This window comes from Pantherophis guttatus, chromosome 7 (genome assembly GCF_059756535.1).
Source record: "Pantherophis guttatus breed Tessera chromosome 7, ASM5975653v1, whole genome shotgun sequence".
Classification (NCBI taxonomy): Eukaryota; Metazoa; Chordata; class Lepidosauria; order Squamata; family Colubridae; genus Pantherophis; species Pantherophis guttatus.
This window is the reverse complement of record NC_142069.1, coordinates 55,577,700-55,603,620: the sequence shown is the minus strand read 5'-3', so window position 1 is coordinate 55,603,620 and position 25,921 is coordinate 55,577,700. Positions and strand designations below refer to the sequence as shown.

General features: G+C 38.8%; 1 protein-coding gene across 4 annotated transcripts in view; it reads right to left on the bottom strand.

Moving 5' to 3' along the window:
• The window catches only part of PNPLA8 (patatin like domain 8, phospholipase A2), a 130,463-nt gene that overhangs the window by 61,264 nt on the left and 43,278 nt on the right, over positions 1–25,921 (bottom strand). For 3 of the 4 annotated variants that reach the window (XM_060687065.2, XM_060687067.2, XM_060687066.2), the window contains exons 5-7: positions 5,406–5,500; positions 3,595–3,766; positions 1,456–1,513 (exon numbers count right to left, since the gene is read on the bottom strand). In XM_060687065.2, coding sequence (XP_060543048.1) covers positions 1,456–1,513; positions 3,595–3,766; positions 5,406–5,500 — 325 coding nt within the window. The remainder of the gene's footprint in view (positions 1–1,455; positions 1,514–3,594; positions 3,767–5,405; positions 5,501–25,921) is intronic. The other variant, XM_060687068.2, reaches the window with a different exon arrangement.

Genomic DNA, 25,921 nt, shown 5'->3' with positions numbered 1-25,921 from the left:
CACCAAAGGGAGTTTGAAGTCAATGCCTTTTCTTTCTTTTTCCTTTCTTTTCTACACTTTTCCCTCCCCTATTTTTCCTATTATTTGCTTTTATATTTTATATTATAAACTAATTAAAAAGGAATGTGTCAGCTAACAAGCTGTTAGGCTATTTGAACTGCTCATCCTTTTTTTAAAGGAAGGGAGCAAGAATGGATATCAATACTTTGTAAGATATGATTAAAAATAAATACCTTGCTTCCCTGAAGATAAGACCCAACTGATGTCCCACTGCCTGGAGGCGGTACGGGCCTGGATGGGTAGGAACAGGCTAAGACTCAACCCTTCCAAGACTGAGTAGCTATGGATGCCGATGTCTCATGTTCTAGAAGTTCCATCACTTTCGATGGGGGGGGGGGAAGTGCTTCCTCCCGTCGAGAGGGCCCGCAACTTAGGTGTCCTCCTGGATTCCCGGCTGTCTTTGGAAGACCATCTTACGGCCGTGACCAGGGTTTTTTTTGCCCAGGTTCGCCTGGTGCGCCAGTTGCGCCCTTTCCTAGACCGAGATGCCCTTCGCATGGTCACTCATGCCCTGGTTACTTCTCGTTTGGATTACTGCAACTCCCTCTACATGGGGCTGCCCTTGAGGTGCACCCGGAGGCTCCAGCTGGTCCACAATGCGGCTGCGTGGGTGGTTACGGGAGCTCCCCGTTACTCCCGGGTAACATCTCTCCTGCGCGAGCTGCACTGGCTACCAGTGGTCCTTCAGATCCGCTTCAAGGTGCTGGTACTTACCTTTAAAGCCCTACATGGCTTAGGTCAGGGGTATTTGCAGGACCATCTCCTACCCGCCTCCCACCGTCCTGTCTGCTCTCACAGGGCTGCCCTCCTCAGGGTACCGTTGGCCAGACAATGTCGGCTGGCGATGTCCAGGGGTAGAGTGTTCTCTGTAGGCGCCCGTCCTCTGGAACGAGTTACCCACTGAGCTTCGGACGGCGCCTGATCTCCGCTCCTTCCATCGGGACTTAAAGACTTGGCTGTTCCAACAAATGGGTTGATCCTGATACTTGGGTTTTATTATTTTGATTGTTGTTGTTTTAATCTGGGTTTTAATCACTTTACTTTTTATTATTGTATGTTTTTAACTTGTGTTCGCCGCCCTGAGTCCTTAGGGAGAAGGGCAGCATATAAATTTTTGGTAAATAAATAAAATAAAACTGGAAAATAAGCTCTAGCATTGTTTTTCAGGATGGTTGTAATATAAGCCCTACCCCAAAAATAAGCCCCCGTTAAGATTGTCAGCCAGATGGAAACATTTAGTACCATGTTTCCCCCAAAATAAGACCTAACCAGAAAATAAGCCCTGATGCATCTTTTGGAGCAAAAATTAATATAAGATCCAGTCTTATTTTCGGGGAAACACGGGTAGCAACAAATTCAAGGAAAATAGTAAACACCTTAGGAAAATAAACTTACCTTAGGACATTTAGGATTTCTTGCTGTTTCAAACATAACATCGGATCCCATTCGTTCCCTACACAAACCAGATAAATTGCTAAGGTTACAATTTTAGAGTTTGCGCTGTCTTTCCTCTTAAGAACTACAGCTCTCAATCAGGTATGGAGCATGTTTTTGCATTCATTTCTCTAGTTTGATTAAAATCAACGTATAAAAGCATGTGCTAAAAGTGAGAATTAGCTTGGATATATGTCTGTTTAGCACAGTATCCCCATCACTGACTCTAATAATTTCCATGAATAATTTCTATTGCTCTATTTCTATTAATTTTAATATCGTGGTTTTGGTTTTTTAAAAAGAATTTAAATTCTGAATGCCTTTGGGATTTAGAATCACTTCAATAAAATTATTCTTATTCTTATCTATTACTATTCTTGTTTTTTTTTTTTTTACAGAAAGAAGGAATAACTCATTAGAGTATTTTCAGTATTACCATCTTTTCTTGACAGATTATTTAAAAACAGTAAATTTTAATGACAATCTTAACTTTTCAAAAATAGCAGTTAGACATATATTCAGAAAAAAAAACCAGGATCCACAAACACCGGCTGGCAGTCAAACCCCAAATCCTTAATCTCTACTCACACTGATATCAAACAGCACCAGTTCAATTGGAGCAACACAAAAATCATCAGCCACACTACCATCCACCACTCTTGTGAGTTCATCAAAGCCTGGCACACCACAAACAATTCCTTCAACAGCAGGGGTGAAATCCACTTACCTTTGCTACCGGTTCACAAATGGAAGCGCGTGCACGACACCTTTGCACATGCTGCGCATGCGCAGAGCATCAAAAATGGGATGTGATGACATCCGGGCGGGTGGTCGGAGCCTCCTGCCGCCAGTGCTACCGGTTCGCCCAAGCCGGATAGAACCGGCTGCATTTCACCACTGATCAACAGACATATTGATCTACAACAAACCTATGAGCCCCTCAGAATCCAAATCAACCCCATAGCTAACCATACAGCACCGACCCTCAACCAACCCATGCAAGTCCCCCAACCAGCACTTCACCTCCCAATGATCCTCACCTGATGTAACCTCCCCATCACAAGACTCCCACTGATGATACATACTTGATCCATCACAAGACCCACTGACCACACAAAGCCCTTATAAACAGAAGAACACTGACATTGACATCCACTAAATTGTTGAAGATGTTACCTAGCCTAGTAACGAAACATTTGGAAACCAACCCACAAGCTCTGAGAACTCACCTTCATATATTCAGAAAACAGAGCTGTCAAATTCATTTCCATAAATTGCCCTGGATAGCAACATGGGCAGTAAATAAATGTAATAAATAAATAATCATATAGTTTGCTAGAGTTGAATCAACACAACTATTTGATTTAAATCTCTATAACATTAACCGTAGCGGAAAATCTGTGTTTGAATTAAGGATCTATCATCATATGAGGACTAAATGATAGAACTAACAATCAAAGGATGGTTGTCTAAAGCATTGCCTCCAAGATTATATTCTAGCAGAAGATAACTGGGAATTGTAGGTAGAAGGCTCTGAAGCTCATGAGATTTAACCTGGGAATAATCACTTTCTCCCTAGCCTCGGTGAGGAACACAAGTTTAGTAACAGCATCATGTTAGTGTATTGATGTAATTCAATTACTTTGTAGTTAGTAAATCTGTTTAAAAATAAGATTAATGCATTCTTTTATTCCTATGCTAATTAAGTGTCTGCCTATCATAATTATTTCCACATTCTGCCTACTTACGCTAAAAAAATTTAAACCATAAAATGGATTTAGTGATGACAGAACAAAACCATAAGAAAAAGACCTCCACACCAAGGGTATATGATACAGTGTTAAGTGGGTTGCTGGCCTGTTGTTGCCTCTTTAACTCAAATACAAATTTTCCAAGGGACCACGTAACTTACTGTGCAAGCCTAGGAAATGGTGTGGGTTTTTTAAGGAGCCACCAATAAATAAAACAAGGAGGCCCACATCTGATTAAAAAACACTATCTTCTTTTAGCTCTAATTAATATAACAGAGAAAGAGTTCTGTTTTATATTTTGGATTATACTGAAGAAACATGATTGGCAAATAATTTCATATTAACTTACTTAAGCATTTTCTCCCATATTTCACTGTCATAAAATGCATGGCTCCATCCCATTTTAACTGTTCCAACAATGACATTTTGCTTAAAGACATCTGTTCCTAATTTCCGGTAAAGTTCTTCACATTCATCCAGAGGTATATGGAATAATCCCAACATAAATCCCAATATAGCACCTGCAAATAAATATTTATAAATTTGAATGACAATTTAAATGTCTATCATCTTATGCAAAGATTGGCAACCTAAGATTCCAAACCACATAAAGCATACCTGAATCTCTTTCTGTGGCCTTTAGAGATTCCTTCATCTACCACTGCTAAAAAAATGGTATCATGGATTCCTATGATTCTAAGGCAGGAAATTAATGAAGATTACGCTATGATGTAGTTTCAAAAGGAAGACCTCGGAAAATCCTGGTTCTGCCTACATGCTTGTCATGGCTTCAACCAATATACATAATTGTTGCTTCTACTGCAGTAGCCATTCTGAATAAAAATATTAGATATAACTCTCAGGCAGCAAAGTTATCCTAATTATTCTTTATAACAGGGTTCTTGTACTTGAGAGTTGTAATCCAAGATATTTGGAAGGTCATAGTTTATGAAAGGATGGTTGATAACATTATATAGCAGTTTGCATATAACATTAGACTTTGTCAGTAGTGCTGACATGCTTTTTTTAATCCTTAAAATGTTTCTTGTGTTTTAATATTTTTTAAATTGTAAGTCACCCAGTCATTGATTGAGATGGGCGGCTATAGAAACTGAATAAATATTATCTGTTCTTAAGATTTGCAGATCTCACTGAAGGCATCTCTGAAAAACCAATGAATTAATGATAATTAATGATACCAATGATAATTAAGTTCATGTATAGCTCCACCTAGTGTTTTAATACAATCATGTGAAACCTGAAACATCACTTACCAGCTCTATTCAGTCTGCACTGTAATATCTGTGATACATTATTACTACAAAGCAGGGTGGATTTGATTTAAATTGAGTTGATTTAAATCACAATTTAAATCATGATTTAAATCACTAGTAAAAAGGCTTGATTTAAATCATAATTTTTAAAGAGCAACTGTCATCTCTGCTACTCCTTTGACCCACTGTTGACTCACCGATAGTCCCAGTGTTGCAGAATATACAGCCTCATGCTACATAACTAAGCTCCATTTCATGCTGAATAAACTAAATTATTTATGTATCTTAAATAGAAAACTATCTTACAATAGATTTTTACCCCAAAAGTTTTTATTAAAATAAATTCGATAAAAATAAAAAAAATCCGATTTAAATAAAAAAAATCTGATTTTTTTAATTTTTTTTAAAAAATCATTGATTTTTATCCACCCTGCTACTAAGTGTATTAAATCAACCAGCTACCCTATTTTGCTGTCTTGAACAACAAAACAGGACAGAAATATAATGTCTGCAGACAAACACTTAAACCTGCCTTCTTGGATATACTTTGGAGCAGAACTTTGTCATGTGTGAGAAATTAGCTGCTCATGTTTTATACAAGGATAACCTACAATATTAAGATACAGTGGAGTTCCAGATGAATATATTCTGTTGTTTCCAGGTCTTCAACCCATTTGGTGTATATTTTCCTAAGGGATTGCTTTGATACCCTTTCTTCCCATATAATAATAACCACTTTTTCTGTTTTTCTGTTTGGTTTCTATAAATTAGATATGATATGCAAATCTAAAAATAAAATTAAACCATCTTTAATTTTCAGTACATAAATATTTCCAAAAGAAATAATTGACTTTTTCCATCATTACAGTATTTCAGGAAAATTTACCTGTACTCACTCCACAAATATAGTCAAAAAGTTGATGAATGGGCTTTCCAGTGAGCTCTTCTAGTTTACGAAGAGTCTGAAGTGCCACTAAGCCCCTACAGAATATGAGAAATGGGCTGTTATACAAGTTATCATTTGCTAAACAAAAACCAAGCATTTAACACGGTAGTTATTAGGAGGAGCTTTACAATCTATTATGTAGGGTTAAACCAGTAATATTCCGCTGTGTTGTTGCACAATATGTCCTATGCATTCCATCCCAAAAGACAGTTTGGGAATTCACTCGAACAGATTTGGGGATGTATGATATGATGGGATAGGAGGACAATGATGAACAATCTATTGATGAACCAACTAATGTATCCACAATTTTGAACATCTGTCTACTGACATAACATGGTGTCAGTTTGCACAAAGCACTTTGCTGTGGTTAAGAATGGTTGATGGCATAACTGGGCTGTATAATGTGTTAACCCAGCCTTTCTCTAATATAGGGATCTTCCAAGGGCAGGATATTTCAGCTACCAGCTGAATTCAGTAATGACTCTCCTAATTAGGTAATTCTGGGTGTTGAAGTTCACTCCTACCGAGAGCGCGCAGACTGGGGAGGGCTATGATAAAATGACTTATTATCCACAACTGTGGCTTTCACAAACTAAGCAAACTCAAATAGGATTGCATGGTTTATGTCCCACACCAGTGACTAAGAAACTAACATTGCAAAACTATACATTTTTACTTAAAAATAAGTCCCACTAGAAGAGAAATAAAATTAATTAGTAATATATACAAATATCTTCTGAGGTATAAAATGGAAGAAGAGGTAGTTAAGGACACCATGATTAGGTGGGCGAAAAATTCTGGCTACAATATAGAATTGGAGAAATGGGAAAAATTATGGGAAATAATTTTTAAACATTAAATTGACTCTATCAACAGCATTCAAGGAAAACCAGTTAAAAAGGTTCTACAGATGGCATTTTATATCAGTACGGCTTGCTAAAATGTCTCCTAACAACTCTCCAAATTGTTGGAAATGTAAAAAAGTCCCTGGAACATATTACCATCTCTGGTGGACATGTCCTAAGGCAAAAAAATATTGGGCTAAAATTAGAAGTTGGATAGAAGAGATAATTGGTTACAATGTGGACTTGAAACCAGAGACGTTTTTACTGGGGATATTGAACAGAACCTTCAGTAAATAAATTAGATATTTGATTTTGCATATAATTATAGCGGCAAGGATAGTCTACGCGCAGTCCTGGAAAAACAAAAAGGTACCAACAGAGGAAGAAACAATTAAGAAAATCCTGGACTGTGCGGAGATGGATAAATTAATGAAAGAAATAAAAGAAAAGGAAGACACAGAATATTATCAAGTATGGACTAAGTGGTATGATTGGCTCGAGATTAGGGAAAGTAAAAGTGAATAAATGATGTGACAAATGTGTAAAATTTTGTAAATGAATAAAACAGGAAATAAAGGGATGATAAAGATAAAGATAAGAAAGGATAAGAAAAAATGGGAAATGTAGAAAGTAGAAAGTAAGAGGAACAAAACTGATACCTAAAAAGAAACACATATTGTGTGTTTGTGTTTTATATGTTGTGTTGTGGTGTTCTTGTAAAGTTAATTAAAAAAAAAAGTCCCACTAAAGCTTAGCTTAATAAAGGTAGGCTTCACAGATTTACAATTTATTAATTAAAACCTGTAGTATGAAGCAAAAATTCCACAAGGTTAAATTTTTATTAAGCAAAAATTTCCAGAACTATGCACCACACTATATTTCATAAACAGGGAATAGATAAAAGAATATTAAACATGTTTTGACCAATATTTAAGACAAACTTATACTAGTTTGGGTCTTATGTACTTTTTCTTATTCTATGCAATTTGCCTACAAACATTTATTTTTTGGCAGGATCCAATCTGGGTTGGTCACTGGGACCAGAGGTTTAGTCTTCTGAGTTTTCGGACTCGTGCTAGAGCCCATCTTCAGGGAATTTGTTTCTAGCAGAGTGTGCTTATCTTTTTCCTGTGTTCTGTGTTCTGTAACTAATGTCAATGAACTAACACAATAGTGATAAAGTATTTTGAATACCAACATTTATTTATTCATTGATAAATCAATATGGTCTAGCTTTCATGTAAACTTTCAATGCTGTTTAGAATTAAATGTTCAGCATAATGTTTTCAGCCATGTTCTCAGATGCCTTCCAGAACAGTTCCTTGGGAGTTAGCCTGAGATACAGGACTGATGGGAAACTGTTCAACCTGCGAAGACTCAAGGCTGTGACCAAGATAAAGGAGACTGTGCTACATGACCTCCTCTTTGCTGACGACTGTGCCCTGAATGCTGGATCAGAGCAGGAAATGAAAGCCAGTGTGTATAAATTCACAACAACATGCGACAGCTTCGGCCTCCTCATCAACATAAAGAAGACCGAAGTGATGCATCAGCCAACTCCAAAAGCCTAACACTAAGAGCCCACCATCACAGTGAAGGGATAAAAGCTGCAAGCAGTGGACCAATTTACATACTTTGGCAGCACCATACAATGACAATTGACATTGAGGTCAACTGCAGAATTGCCAAGGCAAGCTCTGCATTTGGCAGACTACTGACCAACGTGTGGGAACGTCGTGGAATAAGCCTTGCTACAAAGCTCAAAATCTATCAAGCAGTAGTGCTAATGAGAGAAAATGAATTATTCCTGTAAAAAGTATAACCTACGTAACACCATATTTAACCTTTATATAATCTGATTTATATAACCTGGTAGTTAGGACATGAGTAAGCATTAGATTCTGGAAAGGAAAATTGAACTGTGATATTTCTGTGATGCTTGTTATGAAGAACTGTGATGCTTGTTTTGGGGAAATAAATGTTTTGGTACATTCTAAAATGGGTCTGGCTGATAGAAAAAGAGGAAGAGTCTAATGATCCATTACGGAGAACAATGCCAATCAGCATGGAAACATCTGTGAAGGGTATTTTTGGACGGGAACTCCAGGGTGGAACATGTGAAGAGAGCCAAAATGTTATATAAGACCTGAAAACAATTCCCTGGGGGGGTGTTTGCATTGTATTGCTGTAAAATGCATTGTATTGCTTGAAAACCATATTTAAACCATCAAGTGGTCAGACTTTCTCTCTCTTCCATGGGAGAACCCTTTTGCAAATTGTTATTCGGGTCTTCTCCCACGTAAAATTGGAAGTGTCTTGGCAACGTCTCATTCGTCATCTTCAGGCTGGTGTTTTCGGCTTCGTGCTTCTAGGAGCAATGTATGATCGCAGCTGTTTCTTCCTTTTAACTGCCAGTGGGGGTGTGAACTGATTGGGTGGGAGCTTGGCTGTGTTCTGATTGGGTGGAAGTGTGTTCTGATTGGTTGGGGGCTTACTATGCTCTGATTGGCTGGGGAGTTGGCTGTGCTCTGATTGGCTGGGGGTGTGTTCTGTTTAGGTGGGGGCTTGGTTGTGCTCGGGTTAGTCTGAGTTGCAGGGGGATTTGAGCTGGTGAGCTGCGTTGCTGTTGTTTGGCACAACATCAAGACAGCATTCTGCACAAACCGAAAAATATCCACCACCCTAAGAAACCCCAAAGACAAAATTGAGTTAGAAAATCAAGGAGTATATGAAATCCCATGCACCGCCTGCCCCACCACATACATCGGACAAACCAACAGAAGAATAAGTGCACGCATTGAAAAACACAAGAACTCAATCAGAAAAGAGGAACCAACTTCTTCCTTGGTCCAACACTTTAAAGCCACAGGACATGAAATTGACTTTAAAAAGACCAAAACTATTGCCAAAACTGAACACTTTAACAACAGAATAATCAGAGAAGCCATCGAGATAGAAAAACGCCCGCACAGCATGAATAAACGAGATGATACCTCCCGCCTACCAGCCATTTGGAAACTTGCCCTTATTGACAAACGAGTCCCTAACACAAAGAATGACACCAGACCCACACTCATGAAAACCACACAGGATGTTACCACCACACATCCACGCAAAAAGCAAACCCAAACTCACACCGATGAGGCATGACCACAAACCAGAAGCCAGACCACAGCTGCATCATTAGCCACTTTAAACCTCTCCAATCCAAACATGAAGCAAACTGACACCCACCATGAAGATGTGGCACGACCAAGAACGTGAAGCCAAACAACAGCAACACAGCTCACCAGCTCAAATCCCCCTGGAGACTTGAAGAGGATAATACTCCAGGGAGTTAGAACAGCTGTTCCTCAAGGGAAAAATTTACTTAAAGCCTTTGAGGTGGGACAGTTGAAGGATGAAACACCATCTGTGTTTTTGGAGAGAATTAAGGGCAGTTTAAATAAATACTCTGGTCTTTCTCCTGAAACACCAGCCTATGAGTCCTTAATGAAGATGCAGTTTGTTACGAAAGCATGGCCGGATATAGAGAAAAAGATACAGAAAATAGAGGACTGGGTTAATTCTGATATTAGCAGCCTTTAATACAGACACCATCATTTGACTTTTCTGCCTAGTTTTCGCCTCATTCCTATTCACATAAACCTTCTGAGCTTCTTTCAACAAAATTCTGATATTACAGTTTTGTTGAAAGAAGCTTAGAAGGTTTATGTGGATGAGGCGAAAACTAGGCAGCAAAGTCAAATGATGGTGTCTGTATTAAAGGCTGCTAATAAGCTGGCAGACAAGAAAGAGGGGGGTGGAAGAGGAAAGGGTTTTGTTAAACAATCTTCCACAGTGCAAAGACAGCAGCGTCCTAAAATAGGGAGAGGTTTCCTCCAGTGGAGAAAGCCTGGTGCTAGTGTTGGCGGCATGGGAAGTAGAAAATGCTTTGCATTTGGCAAGGAGGGACATTTTGCAAGAAATTGTCCTGAGAGGAGAAGATCTCAGCGTCTGGAACAGCGCCTCTATACTCTTATGGGAGAAGAGGATGATTAGTGGGGTCAGGGGCTATTGATATCGGGGTCCCGCCAAGAGCCCTTGATAAATTTATTTGTGGGACAGAGGAGGAGGATTATGTGTTTTTAATAGATACAAGTACAACCAGAACCTCTATCTGTAAATTATCTACAGGGATGCATCCAACTGGGGGAACAATGAAAATAAGAGGGGTTAAAGGTGTACCTTTTGATGTACCGTTGTTGAAGGATATGAAATTAAGATGGGGGAACTGTAACATAAACCTAGATGTGATATTAGTACCTGAAGCAGGAATAAATCTGTTTGGGAGAGATGCACTATCTCTTCTAGGATGTGAGGTTAAGTTTGCTAATGCTGATTCTACTGTAAATGTATTAACTGAAGAACAGGGAAAGAACACTGACCCTTTAGTTTGGGAGACGGAAGGAAATAGGGGAATCCTGGATATCCCTCCATTGAAAGTAACTTTACAGGAGGGTGCGGTTTCAGTAAAAATAAAGCAATATAATATACCAATAGAAATGAGGAGGGAGTTGAAACCAGTAATAGAAAAATAGTTCAATGAGTTGATTGAACCTACTATGTCCCAATATAACACGCCCATCTTACCTGTACGAAAACCAGATGGGTCGGTTCGCCTAGTTCACGATTTGAGACGGGTACACAGTTTAGTTGCTAGCCGTCATTCTGTTGTAACCAACCCCTATACTCTTTTAAGTCAGATACCACATTTTCATAAATACTTTAGTGTGATAGATCTGAAAGATGCTTTCTGGACATGTCCCTTAGCAGAGGAGTCTAGAGATATTTTTGCTTTTGAATGGGCTGATCCTGATACCCATAGGAATCAGCAATATAGGTGGTGTGTTTTACCACAAGGATTCTCAGAGAGTTCAAATTTGTTTGGGCAGATGTTGGAACAGGTATTGGAAAGATTTTGTGTTCCTAAAGGTATTCAGTTGTTACAGTATGTGGATGATTTGTTATTGTCAGGAGAAAAGAAAACTGAGGTTGAAGAAGGGACAAATGCATTGCTAAATTTCTTAGGTAGCCATGGATTGCGAGTATCAAAAAGGAAACTACAGTATGTAGAATTGGAAGTTAGATATTTAGGACATTCGATTAGTCAAGGAAGCAAAAGAATAAATCCTGAAAGGATAGAAGGAATAATAACACAATCATTGCCAAGAACTAAGAAGGAGGTTAGAAAATTGCTTGGATTAATGGGAAATTATAGATTGCGGATAGATGATTATACTGACAAGGTTCGGTTTTTATATGATAAGTTATTGGAGGAGGAACCATGGACAGGTATGTGGAATGATGGTGATGAGGCTAGATTAGAAGATTTGAAAAAGGCATTGATACAGGCTCCAGTATTGAGCTTGCCAGATTTGGAAAAAACTTTTCACTTGTTTGTAGCAGTGGAGGATGGTGTTGCTAAGGGAGTATTAGCTCAGGCATGGGCTGGAAAGAAAAACCTATAGCATTTTTATTTAAATTGATGGATCCGGTGATGAAAGGTTGGCCCTTATGTGTGCAAGCTGTATCGGCAACTGCACTTTTGGTAGTAGAAAGCGGAAAATTGTATCTATCGTAATTTGTGCATCTCAACATTTCCCGTATATGGTAATCCAAACATCAGTTCATATGGTGATATTCTCACATCCTTCCTAGGGCTAGTCTTAATTCGTAAAAGGGCTAAAGGCAAACATTCTGTCCAGGGCAGTTGGAGTTCTAACATTAATTTCTTTAATGTGGCTTTTATTGTTTGGTTCGCCCTTTCAGCCTTCCCACTAGACTGTGGGCAATTCGCCAAATGGTATTGCCAATCAATTCCCAATTGATTCATCACCTGCTATACTATCTGGGCTGTGAAATGTGTGCCTCTATCACTATCAATAGATTCAATTAAACCATATCTTGGTATCAATTGTTCTAATATGACTTTAACAGACATTTGGGCATTTGCCCTTGCACAAGGAAAAGCCTCAACCCACCTTGCTGATGAAAGCCAAGACAATGCAATTAAAGTCTAAATCAAGAATTAAAATGATTAAGACTTCGGGTTGATATTATGGCGGGAACGGCTGGAAAATAGCAGAGCTCTGTCGGGCTCCATGAAATGCAGCTGGCAACTGCTTTCTGGGAGACCCTACAGGGTCAAGCCACCCTGGAGGGGTGATGAAGAAAGTAGAAGCGAGGAAATCGATCACAAGGAAACCTCAAATTCCTTGATCCAAAGAAAGCTCTCCCAAACAGCAGCAGGGACAACAGCCATTTTGGTCTGTCACAAGCTGGGACAACTGATACACTAAGATCTTGTGCTGGAGTGGTGAGTGGACAGAACAGTGAAACTGGGTGAGATAACTTCCCACTTTTATTGTAAAGATTTATCCCAAGTTAAAAATTATAAAAAACAATCTCCAAATAGTAAGAAAGCAGTGATTGGATGTATGGAGAAGGATCAAAGACTAAAAATCAAAGAGAAAGACTAAAGACTCAGACGCAAAAAAATATTTAAAGGATGTTTTAAACCATAGAAAGCCTGGAAAAAGTCAAATAACATTGTGAAAAGTGATAATTGGGAGAAATTGCCTTTCTAAACTCCATCTTTAACCCCCCTGATGGCTGACAACCAGCTGTTTTTGACTTTTATACTCCGTTGAATGCTGGAATTGGGAGCAGGGGAGCCATCTACTGGAGGAAGAAGATTACTGCAACATGTGAAATCTGAGTGAAAGTAATGAAAGGAGAGAAAGCAAACAACACTTGGGTGGCTATTTGGCCTTGACTTTATCTCAGAAGGCGATTTGGAGGCTTGGATATATTTACTGAGCTGTTTGAAGATTTTTAAAGTAAACTGAACAATAAATATCAAGACTTCCGGTGGTGACGTCAGCGGGTTAGGGACGAAGGGAACAGCACTCCGCTCTCGAAGTCCCTAATATCCTTGATTTGAGAGCCGATTTAGGCGCTATCGACCTTGGAGAGGTCAACAGAAGAAAGGGGAACTTCCGAGGACTTCAGGGAGTGCAGCAACCCCCCTGAAGGTTCAGGAAAACCCCCTTAACTCGGATCAAGGAAGAACCAGCCATTCCGGCTGGCCTGAAACAGTGACAGCTGTTTAGAGGGAAGCGAAAATCATATAAAAGAAAGCATCGGTGGAGATCGAGAGAGAGAAGTAGAATGCAAGGTACATTTGCATTTGCAAGCTGCAGGGAGAAAGCGGGCAGAAGGAATCTCCAGGCAAGTGAGAAAAGCGGCGAGTGAAAGTGAGTGGAGGGGGAATCCATCTTGAAAGTGACAGCGCATAATTTGACAGCAGGCGAAATCGGAAGAAATCCAGAGGATCGGATATTTAAAGAAGAAAAGACAGAGAAACCCCAGCTTATCTGGAACTGAGCGAACGTGGTGGGTATCGGATTTAAAACACTTTCGCTTCTCTGACAGCTCGGCTTTCAGATTGCAACAGTAGTGGATGTTTAATGTGTATTGGATGCATAAAGAAAGAACGATGGAGAAGCCTCATCTAGCTGGAACTAAGTGAACAGGGTGACCACTGGACCTATAAAATTAATTTTTCTTTTGAAGATTTGGACTAAGAATTTTGGATCATTTGGATAACACTTGGACATTTGGAGACTTTGTTATTTTGGGAGGAGACTGCTTTGGACATTGATTGGATATTTATTGGACCTTTACTGGATATTGACTATTTACTTTGGGATTCGGGACACCCAAAGAAGGAGCAACGGAGAAGATTTCTTTATCTGGAATTAGGAGAGCGGGATGAACGTTGGACTTATAATATTTTGTTTTTCTGAATGATTGGACATTGGAATACTTGAATAATATTCTTCAATATTGGAAACTTGGATATTTAGAGCTGGACTGGACTGAAGGACACTTAAACTAGAAGACACTGGCTGATTGGAAAATCAATAGCGTAAAAAATCAGTAATCAAGATCGTCTAACATCAGTGATCAGGAAGTAATATATATATCATTCTGAACTTTTACTTAAAAGTGGATGGTCTAATTTAATATTTATCCTGTGAATTATCAGTTTATTATCTTGTTATCATATGTTTAGAGTTTAAGAATTTAAATTACACTACATTTACTATATTTATATATACTGTACCTATATATTTATACTATAAGAATTAGAAATTAATAGTACTTGATATTTATCTAATTGATATTTATTTAATAATGTAGGAGATATATTAGGTAATTAAATATTTAATGGTAACGATAACTAACTGATGATGAATTGTTAGAATATTATACTTTTCCCTCACTCCCTCATTTTAATTTTCCTTATTGATATTCTATATTGCTGAAAAATACTGAAAGAATATTGAAAAAAGGAGAAAATTTGGGTGGAAACTTGATAAACAGATTTAGAAACAGTGATCAGTATATGAAACGTTGGGAAATAATAAAACAAAAAATACTAATGGCAACTACAAGCTCAGTAACAACTACTAAAACAAGCAAGAAAACACCCTCGAGCCAGATGATACTTATGGCTTCCCCGGCCCAACAAAAGGTAACTGAAACCACAGAAAAGGACAAGACGAGCCCCGCTCTTAGCATGCAAAATATCCATGCTGTATTAGCAATGATCCAGGAAGGAATGAACAGAATGCAAGAAATGATGGCCCACAATCATGAAGAGACAAGGAAAAGCCACGAAGAATTGAGGTTGGATGTGGGTGAAATAAAAGACAATATTAAGAATATGGATGAGAAAATAGAAAAAATTCAACAGAATATAATGGAAAATGAGCAGAGGATTCATAAAACGGAAGAAAGAATTGAGCACACGGCTAAGAGAATGGAGAGGATGGAACAAGATCAAGGGGCGTTTAATAAGGAAACGGAGGATTCATTAACCTATCTTGAAATGGAAAAAGCATTCTTTTATTTAAGGTTTCAAAATGTGGAAGAACAAAAGGATGAGGATCTAGGGGATATAATGATTGAGATATTGGCAAAGGTAACCCAAAGAGATAAGGAAGAGCTAAGAAACGGAATAGACGAAATTTATAGAGTCCACACTATGCAAGAAGAAATAAACTACCAAAGAAAATACATATTAGATTTACGAAGAAATTGATAAAAGAAGAGATTTACAGGAAAATGAGAGAAGAGACAACGATGTACAAAGGAAAAGAAATTCTAACTCTCAAACAAATACCGAGAAGAACAAGAGACCAAAGAAGGAACTATAATTTCTTAACTACACAGCTGAACAAATTTAAAATAAAATTCTGTTCGCTACTCCCAGAAGGATTACTTATCTCTTGGGAGGAACGAAAGTACAGGATTGATAGCTTAGAAAAGGCTCAAGACTTTTTTGAACATTTCATCAGCGAAGAGAAGCAGGAAAGAGGAGAAAAAGCGGAATCCAGGAGACATGAGGCACAGCGGACAGAAAGAGAAGAAGAAGATCAAGAAGATAAAAGAAAAGCAGAGAGAGAAAAAATGGAGAGAGAGGGAGCGAGGGAAAAGATACAAAGAGTTACTAGAAACACAACAAAACTGAAAATAATAAACAGATAAACCAATAGAGATGGAAGGAGAATTAGGAATCATTTCAATTAATATAAATGGACTCAATTCACCAATTAAAAGAAAATACATATTTACAAAACTGCAAAAACTTGATATTGACATTATAACACTACAAGAAGTTCATATCAAAAGACAACAACAAAAATTGTTGGAAAATCAAAAATTAGGAAGATTATACACGTCCCTAGGAGACCATAAAAAGAAAGGAGTCGCAATATATGTTAAAAAACATCTAAAGACGAAACAAATATATACAGATACAGAAGGACGTATTTTAATAATAGAAATACAAACAGAATTGAAGACAATCTTACTAGTATCCATATACGCACCCAATGGAAATTAAAGTGACTTTTTTAAGAAATTGCATGATACAGTCCATATAGTATTTTCTATATAGATACTATATGGACTATAAATTTAAAGTCATTGTCTTTTCTTTTTTATTTAGATATAATGGAATATATATACATATATTTTTAAGTAGCGTGGGCAGTGAATCAAAGATATTAAGAATTGAAGAAATTGCATGATACAATTAAAGATTTGGAGTATGAAAACATCTGCATTGTCGGGGATTTTAACGCAATCACAAACATACAAGACGACTATTGAAGTAATAAAAGAAGCAAAACCAGAAAGAAAACTCTACCAGATACATTCAAGGTCATGGTCGAAGAATTACACCTATACGACGTATGGAGGGAGGCAAACAAACAAGTTAAGCAATACACATATTACTTGAGCCTGCATCAGTCATGGTCTAGGATCGACATGGCCTGGATGACACCAGATCTCAGGAAGGAAATACAAGAGATTAAAATTACACCAAATACTTGGGCCGACCATAATCCTATAAAAATAATGTGGAAAGGGTATAGAAAACAAAAGAGATGGATGATGGACACAGGAATAATAAAAGACAAAGAATATATACAGATGATTGAGAAAGAAGTAAAAATATTCCTTCAAATAAATACAAAAGAACAGACATCGTTACAGAATCTGTGGGACACAACAAAAGCCTACATAAGAGGACTTACCATAGCGTATGCAGCCAAAAAAAATAGAGATAAACAACAAACAAGGAACAACTTAGTGGAAGAACTCAAAACATATGAATTACAGTTGCAGAAATATCCCGATAATAAAGTAATAAAACAAAAATTAAATCTGGCTAAACATAAACTGAATTTAACTATGCAAGCAGAAATTGTACACAAAATCAAACTGGCAAAGCAGAAATACTTTGAACATGCAAACAAAACAGGACGCTGGTTAGTGTATAGATTAAAAAAAGAAAAAGAGAGAAGAATAATATACCAATTACAAGACGAAACAGGACAAACATACCATTTGAATTCAGATAAAAAGCGCATAGTCAAGGACTCCTTTCAAAAGCTTTACACCCAAGAGGAAACCCAGGACCAAGATATTAAGGAATACTTAAACAAAACAAATATCTCGAAATTAGAGGAAGCCCACAGAGAGACACTAAACAGACCAATTACAATGACCGAGTTGATGGAAGCACGGAAAAAGGAAAAGAACAATGAAGTGCCAGGCCCAGATGGAATTCCAGCGCAATTTTATAAAATGTGCCAGTGTCTGATGGACGAGTTATTACTCCAGGTCTTTAATGATGTATTGTTAGAAGCAGAAACCACTAAATCATGGACGGAAACTATTATCTCACTCATTCATAAGGAAGACACTGAGCGAACACTAGTTAAAAATTACAGGCCAATCTCATTGTTAAACTGTTCAGGACAATCATAGCACAAAGATTGAAGGCAGTCATCCACAAGTATATACACTCTGATCAAAATGGCTTTGTCCCAAGGAGACAGATTAAAAATAACATGAGAACAATCATAAATGTCCTTGAATACTATGAGCAAAGAATTGATAAACAGGTAGCCTTGATTTTTTTTAGACGCGCAGAAGGCCTTCGATAATTTGAATTGGAACTTTCTTGTATTGCAATTAGAGGCCATGGAATTCGGCGATAAATTTCTAAAAATGATTAGGAAAGTATACTCATCCCAAATGGCAAGAATTACAATTAATGGGGACATGACAGAAAAATTGGATATACAAAAAGGCGTACAGCAAGGGTGTCCATTATCCCCTTTATTGTTCATAATATCATTGGAAGTCCTATTGAATGAAATACGGAAGGAAGAAGAAATAAAGGGCTTGAGGATACGGAAAAAGTAATATAAATTGCAAGCCTTCGCTGATGACGTCGTGTTCATAGGGGAACAACTGGAAACAACAGGAACTAAGTTATTAGCGAAGATAGAAGAATATGGTAGAGTGGTGGGGCTTAAAATTAATAGGCAAAAAACTAAAGTCTTAACAAAAAATTTGACAAAGACACAGGAGGCACAATTAGAGGAAGAATTAGGAATACAAATTGTAAAGAAAGTAAAATACCTAGGAATCTGGCTTACCGCAAAAGCAACAACGATTAGAGAAGATAATTATATTAAATTGATGAAACAAATTAAAAATGATCTGGAAACATGGAATATTGCAACTATCATTTTTAGGTAAAATAGCGTCAGCAAAAATGAATATACTACCTAGATTGCTCTACCTCTTTCAAGTGATACCGATTGGTCCAGGAAAGAACTTCTTTAAGGAGCTCAATAAAATAATAGCGAAATATATTTGGCAAGGAAGGAAGGCCAGAATAAAAATAAAATTGCCTACAGGATACCCGCGAAAAGGGAGGCCTTGGTTTACCGGACTGGGAGCTATACTATAAGGCAGAATCGCTTAATTGGATAAGAGAATGGATAGAATTAAAAAATAAGAGAATGCTGTATCTGGAGGGATTTGATTTGAACCGAGGCTGGCACGCTTTCTTGTGGGAGGGCGCCAATAAGCAACAAAGATACTTCCAACAGCATATTATTAGAAGCTCACTGTACAAAACCTGGCAAGAAATTAGAAAGCAACATTATACTAAAATCCCGAGATGGTTATCAACCATGGAAGCATCGATCTACCCAAATGTAATGGACACAGAAAAAATGAGGAGTTATCAAGAATTACTGAGCGAAGAAGGGAATTTATATACGAGGCAGGAACTCGAGAACCGGGGTATAGACATTGACTGGTGGCCATATCTCCAAATAGAATCAAGATACAAAGCAGATCGGGCAAAATTCAGATTTCAAAATGAATCAAATGAATTTGACAAGATATTAAAAAGTACGGATGAGAAAATGATAACCAAAATTTACAATTACCTAATAAAATACAAATTAGAGGAGGAGACTGTGAAAGAAAATATGATAACTTGGGCAAGAAACATTGGATATACTATTGAATTGGATAAGTGGGATAAATTATGGAAAGAAAATTATAAAATGACAATGTCTATACCTTACAAAGAAAACCTTTATAAGATGTTCTACAGATGGCATCAACCACTGGCACGTTTAGCTAAAATGTTCCCAAATGTGTCACCAATGTGTTGGAAATGCAAGTCACAGAAGGGGTCATACTACCATCTCTGGTGGTCATGCAGAAAGGCGCAACATTACTGGCAAGAAATCAAGAATATGATTGAAGAAATAACGAAACAGAAAGTTGAAATGAGACCGGAATTTTTTCTACTTGGAATAATTACCCCACAATTTACTAAGGAAATAAAATATCTCACTATACATATCGTAACAACGGCATGCATACTGTATGCTCAAAATTGGAAATCTGAACAACTGCCAACAGAAGACAAACTAGTTGCCAAAATAACAGAATGTGCAGAAATGGACAGACTTACAAAGCAATTACAAGAGAAAGATGATTCTGAATACTATTTCGTTTGGCAAAGATGGTATTCCTGGTTAGAGGGAAAGATAAATATAGGAAAATAATGTAGCCTGAATGTCTAATCAGGAGCCACAGATAGCTAAGCAAGAAGTAAATTACAATTGATTTGTGTATAACTATGTGAATAAATGAATACGTAAAATAGACATGTATAGAGGAAAACAGGTAGAACAGGAAAATAATCCACCGATGCAACAAATTTATGTTCTTTTTGATGTTGGTTTGTATTTCGTATTGTTTTATTGTATTTAAGTTTGTTTGTATTTTACTGTTGTTTTTCTTTTTTAAACAATAAAAAATTGAAAAAAAAAAGAACAATAAATATCAAAACCTTATTGAACTGTTCGTTGAAAGATTAATTTGACAGATTTTAGGAAACCTGGTGGGCCAAGCTGGATTTGATTCACTAACATTATTTGATAGATCATCCTATGAGGCAAAAGAAGAGAAAGAAAAGGGGAGGGGGAAGGAAAAAAGAAAGAGAAAAACAAGAAAAGACAAATAAGACTTTAAAATTTGGACATGTCAATTCTGAAGCCTCCCTGACCTGCTCTTGAGTTGCCATAGGCAAGGGGGATGGGAAAGCAAAGTTCAAAGCTGCATCAAGGAACTGGCATCTCAGTCAAAAGAAAGCATATTCCAACCAATACGCCGAGGTTATCTCCACAGAAACCCACAGTTGTCGGAAGGAGTGACTTTTACAACCCACAAAATTGCTTTGTTGGGTAATATGACTAATGACACATGTTGGGAGGGAGGGGGAAACAGGGTCAGAGGCAAAGCGCTAATTAACTGAGGTCAGAGTTGGCTCCACCTGGTCAATGCCGACATGAAGCTCCTAATAAATAACTGGATTTCTGACTTCCAATTGATGTCACGGTGCCCTCAGACACAGTGAACGGGTTTCCGCATTCACTATGCTGACTTCTCCCTGTTTGTGGGCTCTGAGAGGAGCCAAAGCTGCCCTGTATGGGTGGTAAAGCAAAGAGGGGCACCCTGTGAAGTCGAGGAGAGTCACAGCTCTCCTATCTGACTTGGGGTTTCTTTTCCCTCTCAGCCACAGCAAGAAGAAGAGGCAGCAAGAGATGGCTGCTACAAAGCTGGGACAACCGATGAACATCTAAGACTGGTGCTGGAGCGAAGTAGGTGAACAGTGACTGGAACTGGGGGAGAGGATTTCCTTTTGCTTTAAATTTAACAAGGAACAATTTAGAACTATATGCTCAGAATTATCTATTAAGTGGCGTCTGAGCACTCTGAGAAACTACCAGACCAGAAATGAGGGGCATAGAAGAGAAAAATAACAAACTTTGAAATATACAGAAAATTGGACTCAAATTGGGAAGACATGGTACTGGGAAGGCATTTTAAAATGCTGGAACCGTTTACTCACAAAACTTATTCTGCTTTTATAATTGGTCTACAACTAAAAGATTGCTTGATTAGTGGTAATACTGAAATTTAAGCTGAGAGTGCCACCAGCTGATGAAAGGAAAAATTACATGAAAGATTGTTAAAATAGCTATTGGAATACTTTTAACTACTTTATGACTACTGGAGATCCAAATATGAAAATAAGGAAGTCGTCTTAACTAAAGGGACCCCTGAATGTTATGCTAGAACAGGGGTGGGCAATTGTGGCTCTTTTACAACCTGTGGACTTCAACTCCCAGAATTCCTGGAACAGCCAAGTTTGGCTGTCTCAGGAATTCTGGGAGTTGAAGTCCACAGATTGTAAAAGAGCCACAATTACCCACCCCTTTGCTAAAAGATTGAACCTGTAAAGGGGATATAAAGAAGCTTTGGATAATTTTTGGGATTATCTAAATCAGTGGTTCTCAACCTTCCTAATGCTGTGACCCTTTAATACTGTTCCTCATGTTGTGGTGACCCCCAACCAGGGGTGGGTTCTAAATTTTTTTATTACCGGTTCTGTGCGCGTGGCTTATTTTATGGGCGTGGCTTGGAGGTCATATGACTGGGTGGGCGTGGCTATGTGTATAGGGACTACTCAGAGGGCTGAAAAAAGTCATTTCTGACAGGTCCTCACACTTTTGACTGGTCCTCACACTTATGACCATCCTCACATTTATGCCCATGCAGCATTCTTAACAACCATGTCACTCATTTCACAACTGCTTCTTTTCACCATGGTGATAAGATAGGGCAAAAAACGTAAAATGTGAGGATAGTCGTAAATCCGAGGACTGGTCAAAAGTGCGAGGACCAGTCAAAAATAACTTTTTCAGCCTTCTGAGTAGTCCATATGCACAAAAGGACTACCCAGAGGGCTGAAAAAAGTGATTTCTGACAGGTCCTCGCATTTTTTACCAGTCTTCGCACTTATGACTGGTCATCATTTATGCCCATTGTAGCATTCTTAACAACCATGTCACTCATTTCACAACTGCTTCTCTTCACCATGGTGACAAGATAGGGCAAAAACGTAAAATGTGAGGACAGTCGTAAGTTCGAGGACTGGTCAAAAGTGCGAGGACCAGTCAGAAATAACTTTTTCAGCCCTCTGAGTAGTCCATATGCATAAAAGGATACAGCAATAGAGAGGGATGAAGGAAGGGAAGGGAAATTAGAGTAGGAGGGAGGGTAAGAGAGGGAGGAAGAGAGGAGGAGAAGGAGAAAGGAAGAGGAAGTAGGGAGGAGAAGAAGAGGGGGAGGAAGAGAAAGTAAGAAGGAAAGAAAAGAGAGAGGTGGTAGGTTTGAGGAGAAAGATTGCTGTACAATAAAAAAGATGAAAGGGAAGAAAGCCAGCCCCAAACAAATATAAAGATATTAAGATAAAGAATGAATTGTTAAACTTTAAAGAATAAAAGAGAACAAATATGAATAAATAACAATAATTAGAAACACACATACAAACATACAATGTATTTTCTTTGAACAGAGTATTTGGCCGGTTCACAAATTTAAACAGTGTTTAGTCATTTCAATTAAATTTATAATTTCTATATTTCCTTTTTGCCATATTTATTCCTTATCTATTTTTGTAAAAAACCAATATTACCCTTCATCCTCACCTCTAATCTTAATCAAATTCAATTTTTCCCTTCTATTCTATATTATACCCCTTCCCATTGTCATCTATTTTTATATCCATCCTCACATTGGTTAATTATGTAATATTACAGTTTAATATAAATTCAACATTTTAATATAAATCAATTAGTTATATAACTACCTTTTTTGTATATTAATCAATATGAACATGAATATTCCAATTATTTCCATGCAATCCAATTTCTTACAAATCAATTAATTATATTTACCAATAATAATAAACCAAATAATTTCGCCCATATATTCCTCCAAACCACAACTTAACCATTTTTGCTTTCAACACAATATACAATTAATAGTATCTCAATTATTACAATTCCCTAGTTAAATAGAGCTTTTTTTCTTTTGTGTTTTAAAATCTTGAACTCTCCTCTTTTTCCCTAAATTTCCCATTGTTTGCACCTACCTTTTTTGGTGAGGAAAAAGAAAAGAAATCTGCCTGGCTAATTTTCTAACATTGCAGCAACAGCAAAGCCAACAACCTGCTTTACTTTCAGTTTCGTTTTTCAGCATAGCTAGGGGGGAAAAAATCTCTCCAGCAAGCAGCAGAGCCCTGAGCAAAACAGCTGAGAGCAAATCAGCTGAGAGTCGGGAGGCCGATATAATCAAGGGCTAATTAGCCTATGCTGATGCTCCGCGGGCCAATAAAATTACAAAAAAAACACCGAACCATTTGTTAAATTGCTGGCTCGCCCGCCCCTCACCCACCGCTATTTATTGGCAATAAATAGTGGTGCGGAAGGGGGGCGGGGCGAGCCAGCAATTTAACAAAGCCCCGCGGCAAGAATTTAAACAGTTTTTTTCCCTCTAGCCATCAGCTGGGACTCAGGAGGCAGCAATAGATTGGGAGTGGGCGGGGTAAGCGAACAGCCGGTGATCCAACAGAGCAGAGAGTGAGGGTGAGTGAAGGCATGGGGGGGCGGGAGAGGGCTTTGGTGATCCCTGTGAAATAGCCGTTCGACCCCCAAAGGGGCCGCGACCCCCAGGTTGAGAACCGCTGATCTAAATTGACCTGATTGTTTATCGATGGGATATAAAAAACTGGGACTAGTGCACTCCCTGAAGGGCAACTCAAGGACTGAATAAAGAGTTCTTGGATTGTTGGACAAAAGTTGAATTTTTTTAAAAATAAAACAAGATGTTTTATGAGACAGAAATGGGTGGAATTTCGAAGGAGATGGCGTTACTCTTCCAAAACACAAAAGATACCATGGAGAAAGGATTTAAGATTATGGAAAAAATGGAAAACACCATACAAGGGATGATGAATAAAGAACAAGACTTCCAAGAAAAGGAGTCAGCAGAAGAAACGAAGGAAGAAGATGACAAAGAGGAGATAACAATGGAAATAAGAGTGATTGATGAATTAAATCAGGGGGGAAATGTATTAAGAGATTGGAAGAGATGTTTGAAAGGGAGATAGGGGCCTGGGCAGAAATTTTGGGAACTAGGCAGTGGAAGAGGGTAGAGGTGGGAGCAGTGGTGAAATTCAAATTTTTTTGCTACTGGTTCTGTGGGCGTGGCTTGGTGGGCGTGGTGTGATGATTAGAAGTTAGGTAGGATAGAAATAAAAAACTTTTAAAAAATAACAAAAATAACTGGATTTCTTTTGAAGCTTAGCTTGAGGTTCATGATTTAATTATGGCATCTGTCAGAACCCTGACAGTGAGCCAACTCTCTCAAAACTAATAAAAACGACCAGGATTCTTGAGCCCCTGACTCTCCATCCACTCCCAGACACCTGGTGTGCATGGAGAGAAACTCAGGCTACCATGGCAGAGGACTATCTGAAGAGAGCCTGTTCCAGGCGACCCTGAGCAGGGTAGAACATGCCCCCCCCCCCGCAGAACTCCAGGAACCAGCAGCCCAAACGGAACCAGATAGTAGCCCTCCCTGGATATCAAAGCTGAGATGCCCATTGCAAGGACAGAAACAAGAAAAGATGAGTATTGGTGGAAAAATCCCTAACATGTCTGAGGTTGAACTCCCCCACCTCAGAGCCCAGGGCTGAGGGAAACCCCTGAGTGACCTAGGAAGAGTGGAATGGAGGATAGACTGGAAAGGTGCCAGACTCCCAAAAACTCTGATGGAACCCTTGGGGGGGATCCTTAGAACAGCTGAGGGAGAAATTTGAACAAACCACCATTTGTGATGTGGGGCCATTGTGCCCCCAAAAGAGAGGGAGGTTACAACTGAGCCCTTTGAAGCAAGGAGAAGCAGATGGGAATGCAGCCCTCCTTTTCCACTACCCAGAGGGAGAATGAGCCAGAGGCTGCTGCCAGTGGTTCCCTTGTGTAACAGGCAAACTGAAGGGAGGAGGCCCCACCACTCCCTCCGAACCAGATCCGAGAGAGACTGCCAAACACATCAAGCACAGGAACTCGGGGCCCAACATGGCGAGGGAGGAGCAGGGCTGAACAAACCAACACAATTCAGGGGAAAATTTGATTGGGACTCAGATCAACTGGCTCTATTCCTTGACTCTGCTAGAGTCCACCTAGAGCACTACGGCCACCTCTACCAATTGCACAGAGCCATGGTGAATACCATTGCTGGGGGGCCTAGAGGGAGAAGCAAAGGTCGAAGCTACATGTGGGTACACTACCCATACCCCCTCCATCTCACGAAGGACATGCTATCTCACCTAGCCAAGGGAAAACTCTTTACTGTCAGCCCACGTCGTCGGGATTGTCATTCCAGTGGGAACGGAGGGAGACAGTGTGTGCAGCCCACGTTCCTGCCCGGATATCTTGCCTTGCCGTCACTTGCCTCCTCCTGCATACAGATGGTGAAATCCTCTTCCTTCACCTGTTCACAAGGCCTCCAGCTGAGGGCAGATAGGACTGCACTTGTGTGGATGAGGTGCCAGCTGCGTTAGCCAGCATTAACGGAGGCTTACCAGACCTATCCCGATCGGAACGGCCCCAATGAACCAGGACTAATTGCACTGAATTACTGGCCGGAGGAAGGCAGCTGGAGCCCTCCAATCAGCAGAGGGATTTGGGGTGGAATCTGGGGGGGGGGAGTAGCACTATGTTTAAAATGGGAAGGGAAAGCACGATAAGGTTAGAGCTGACA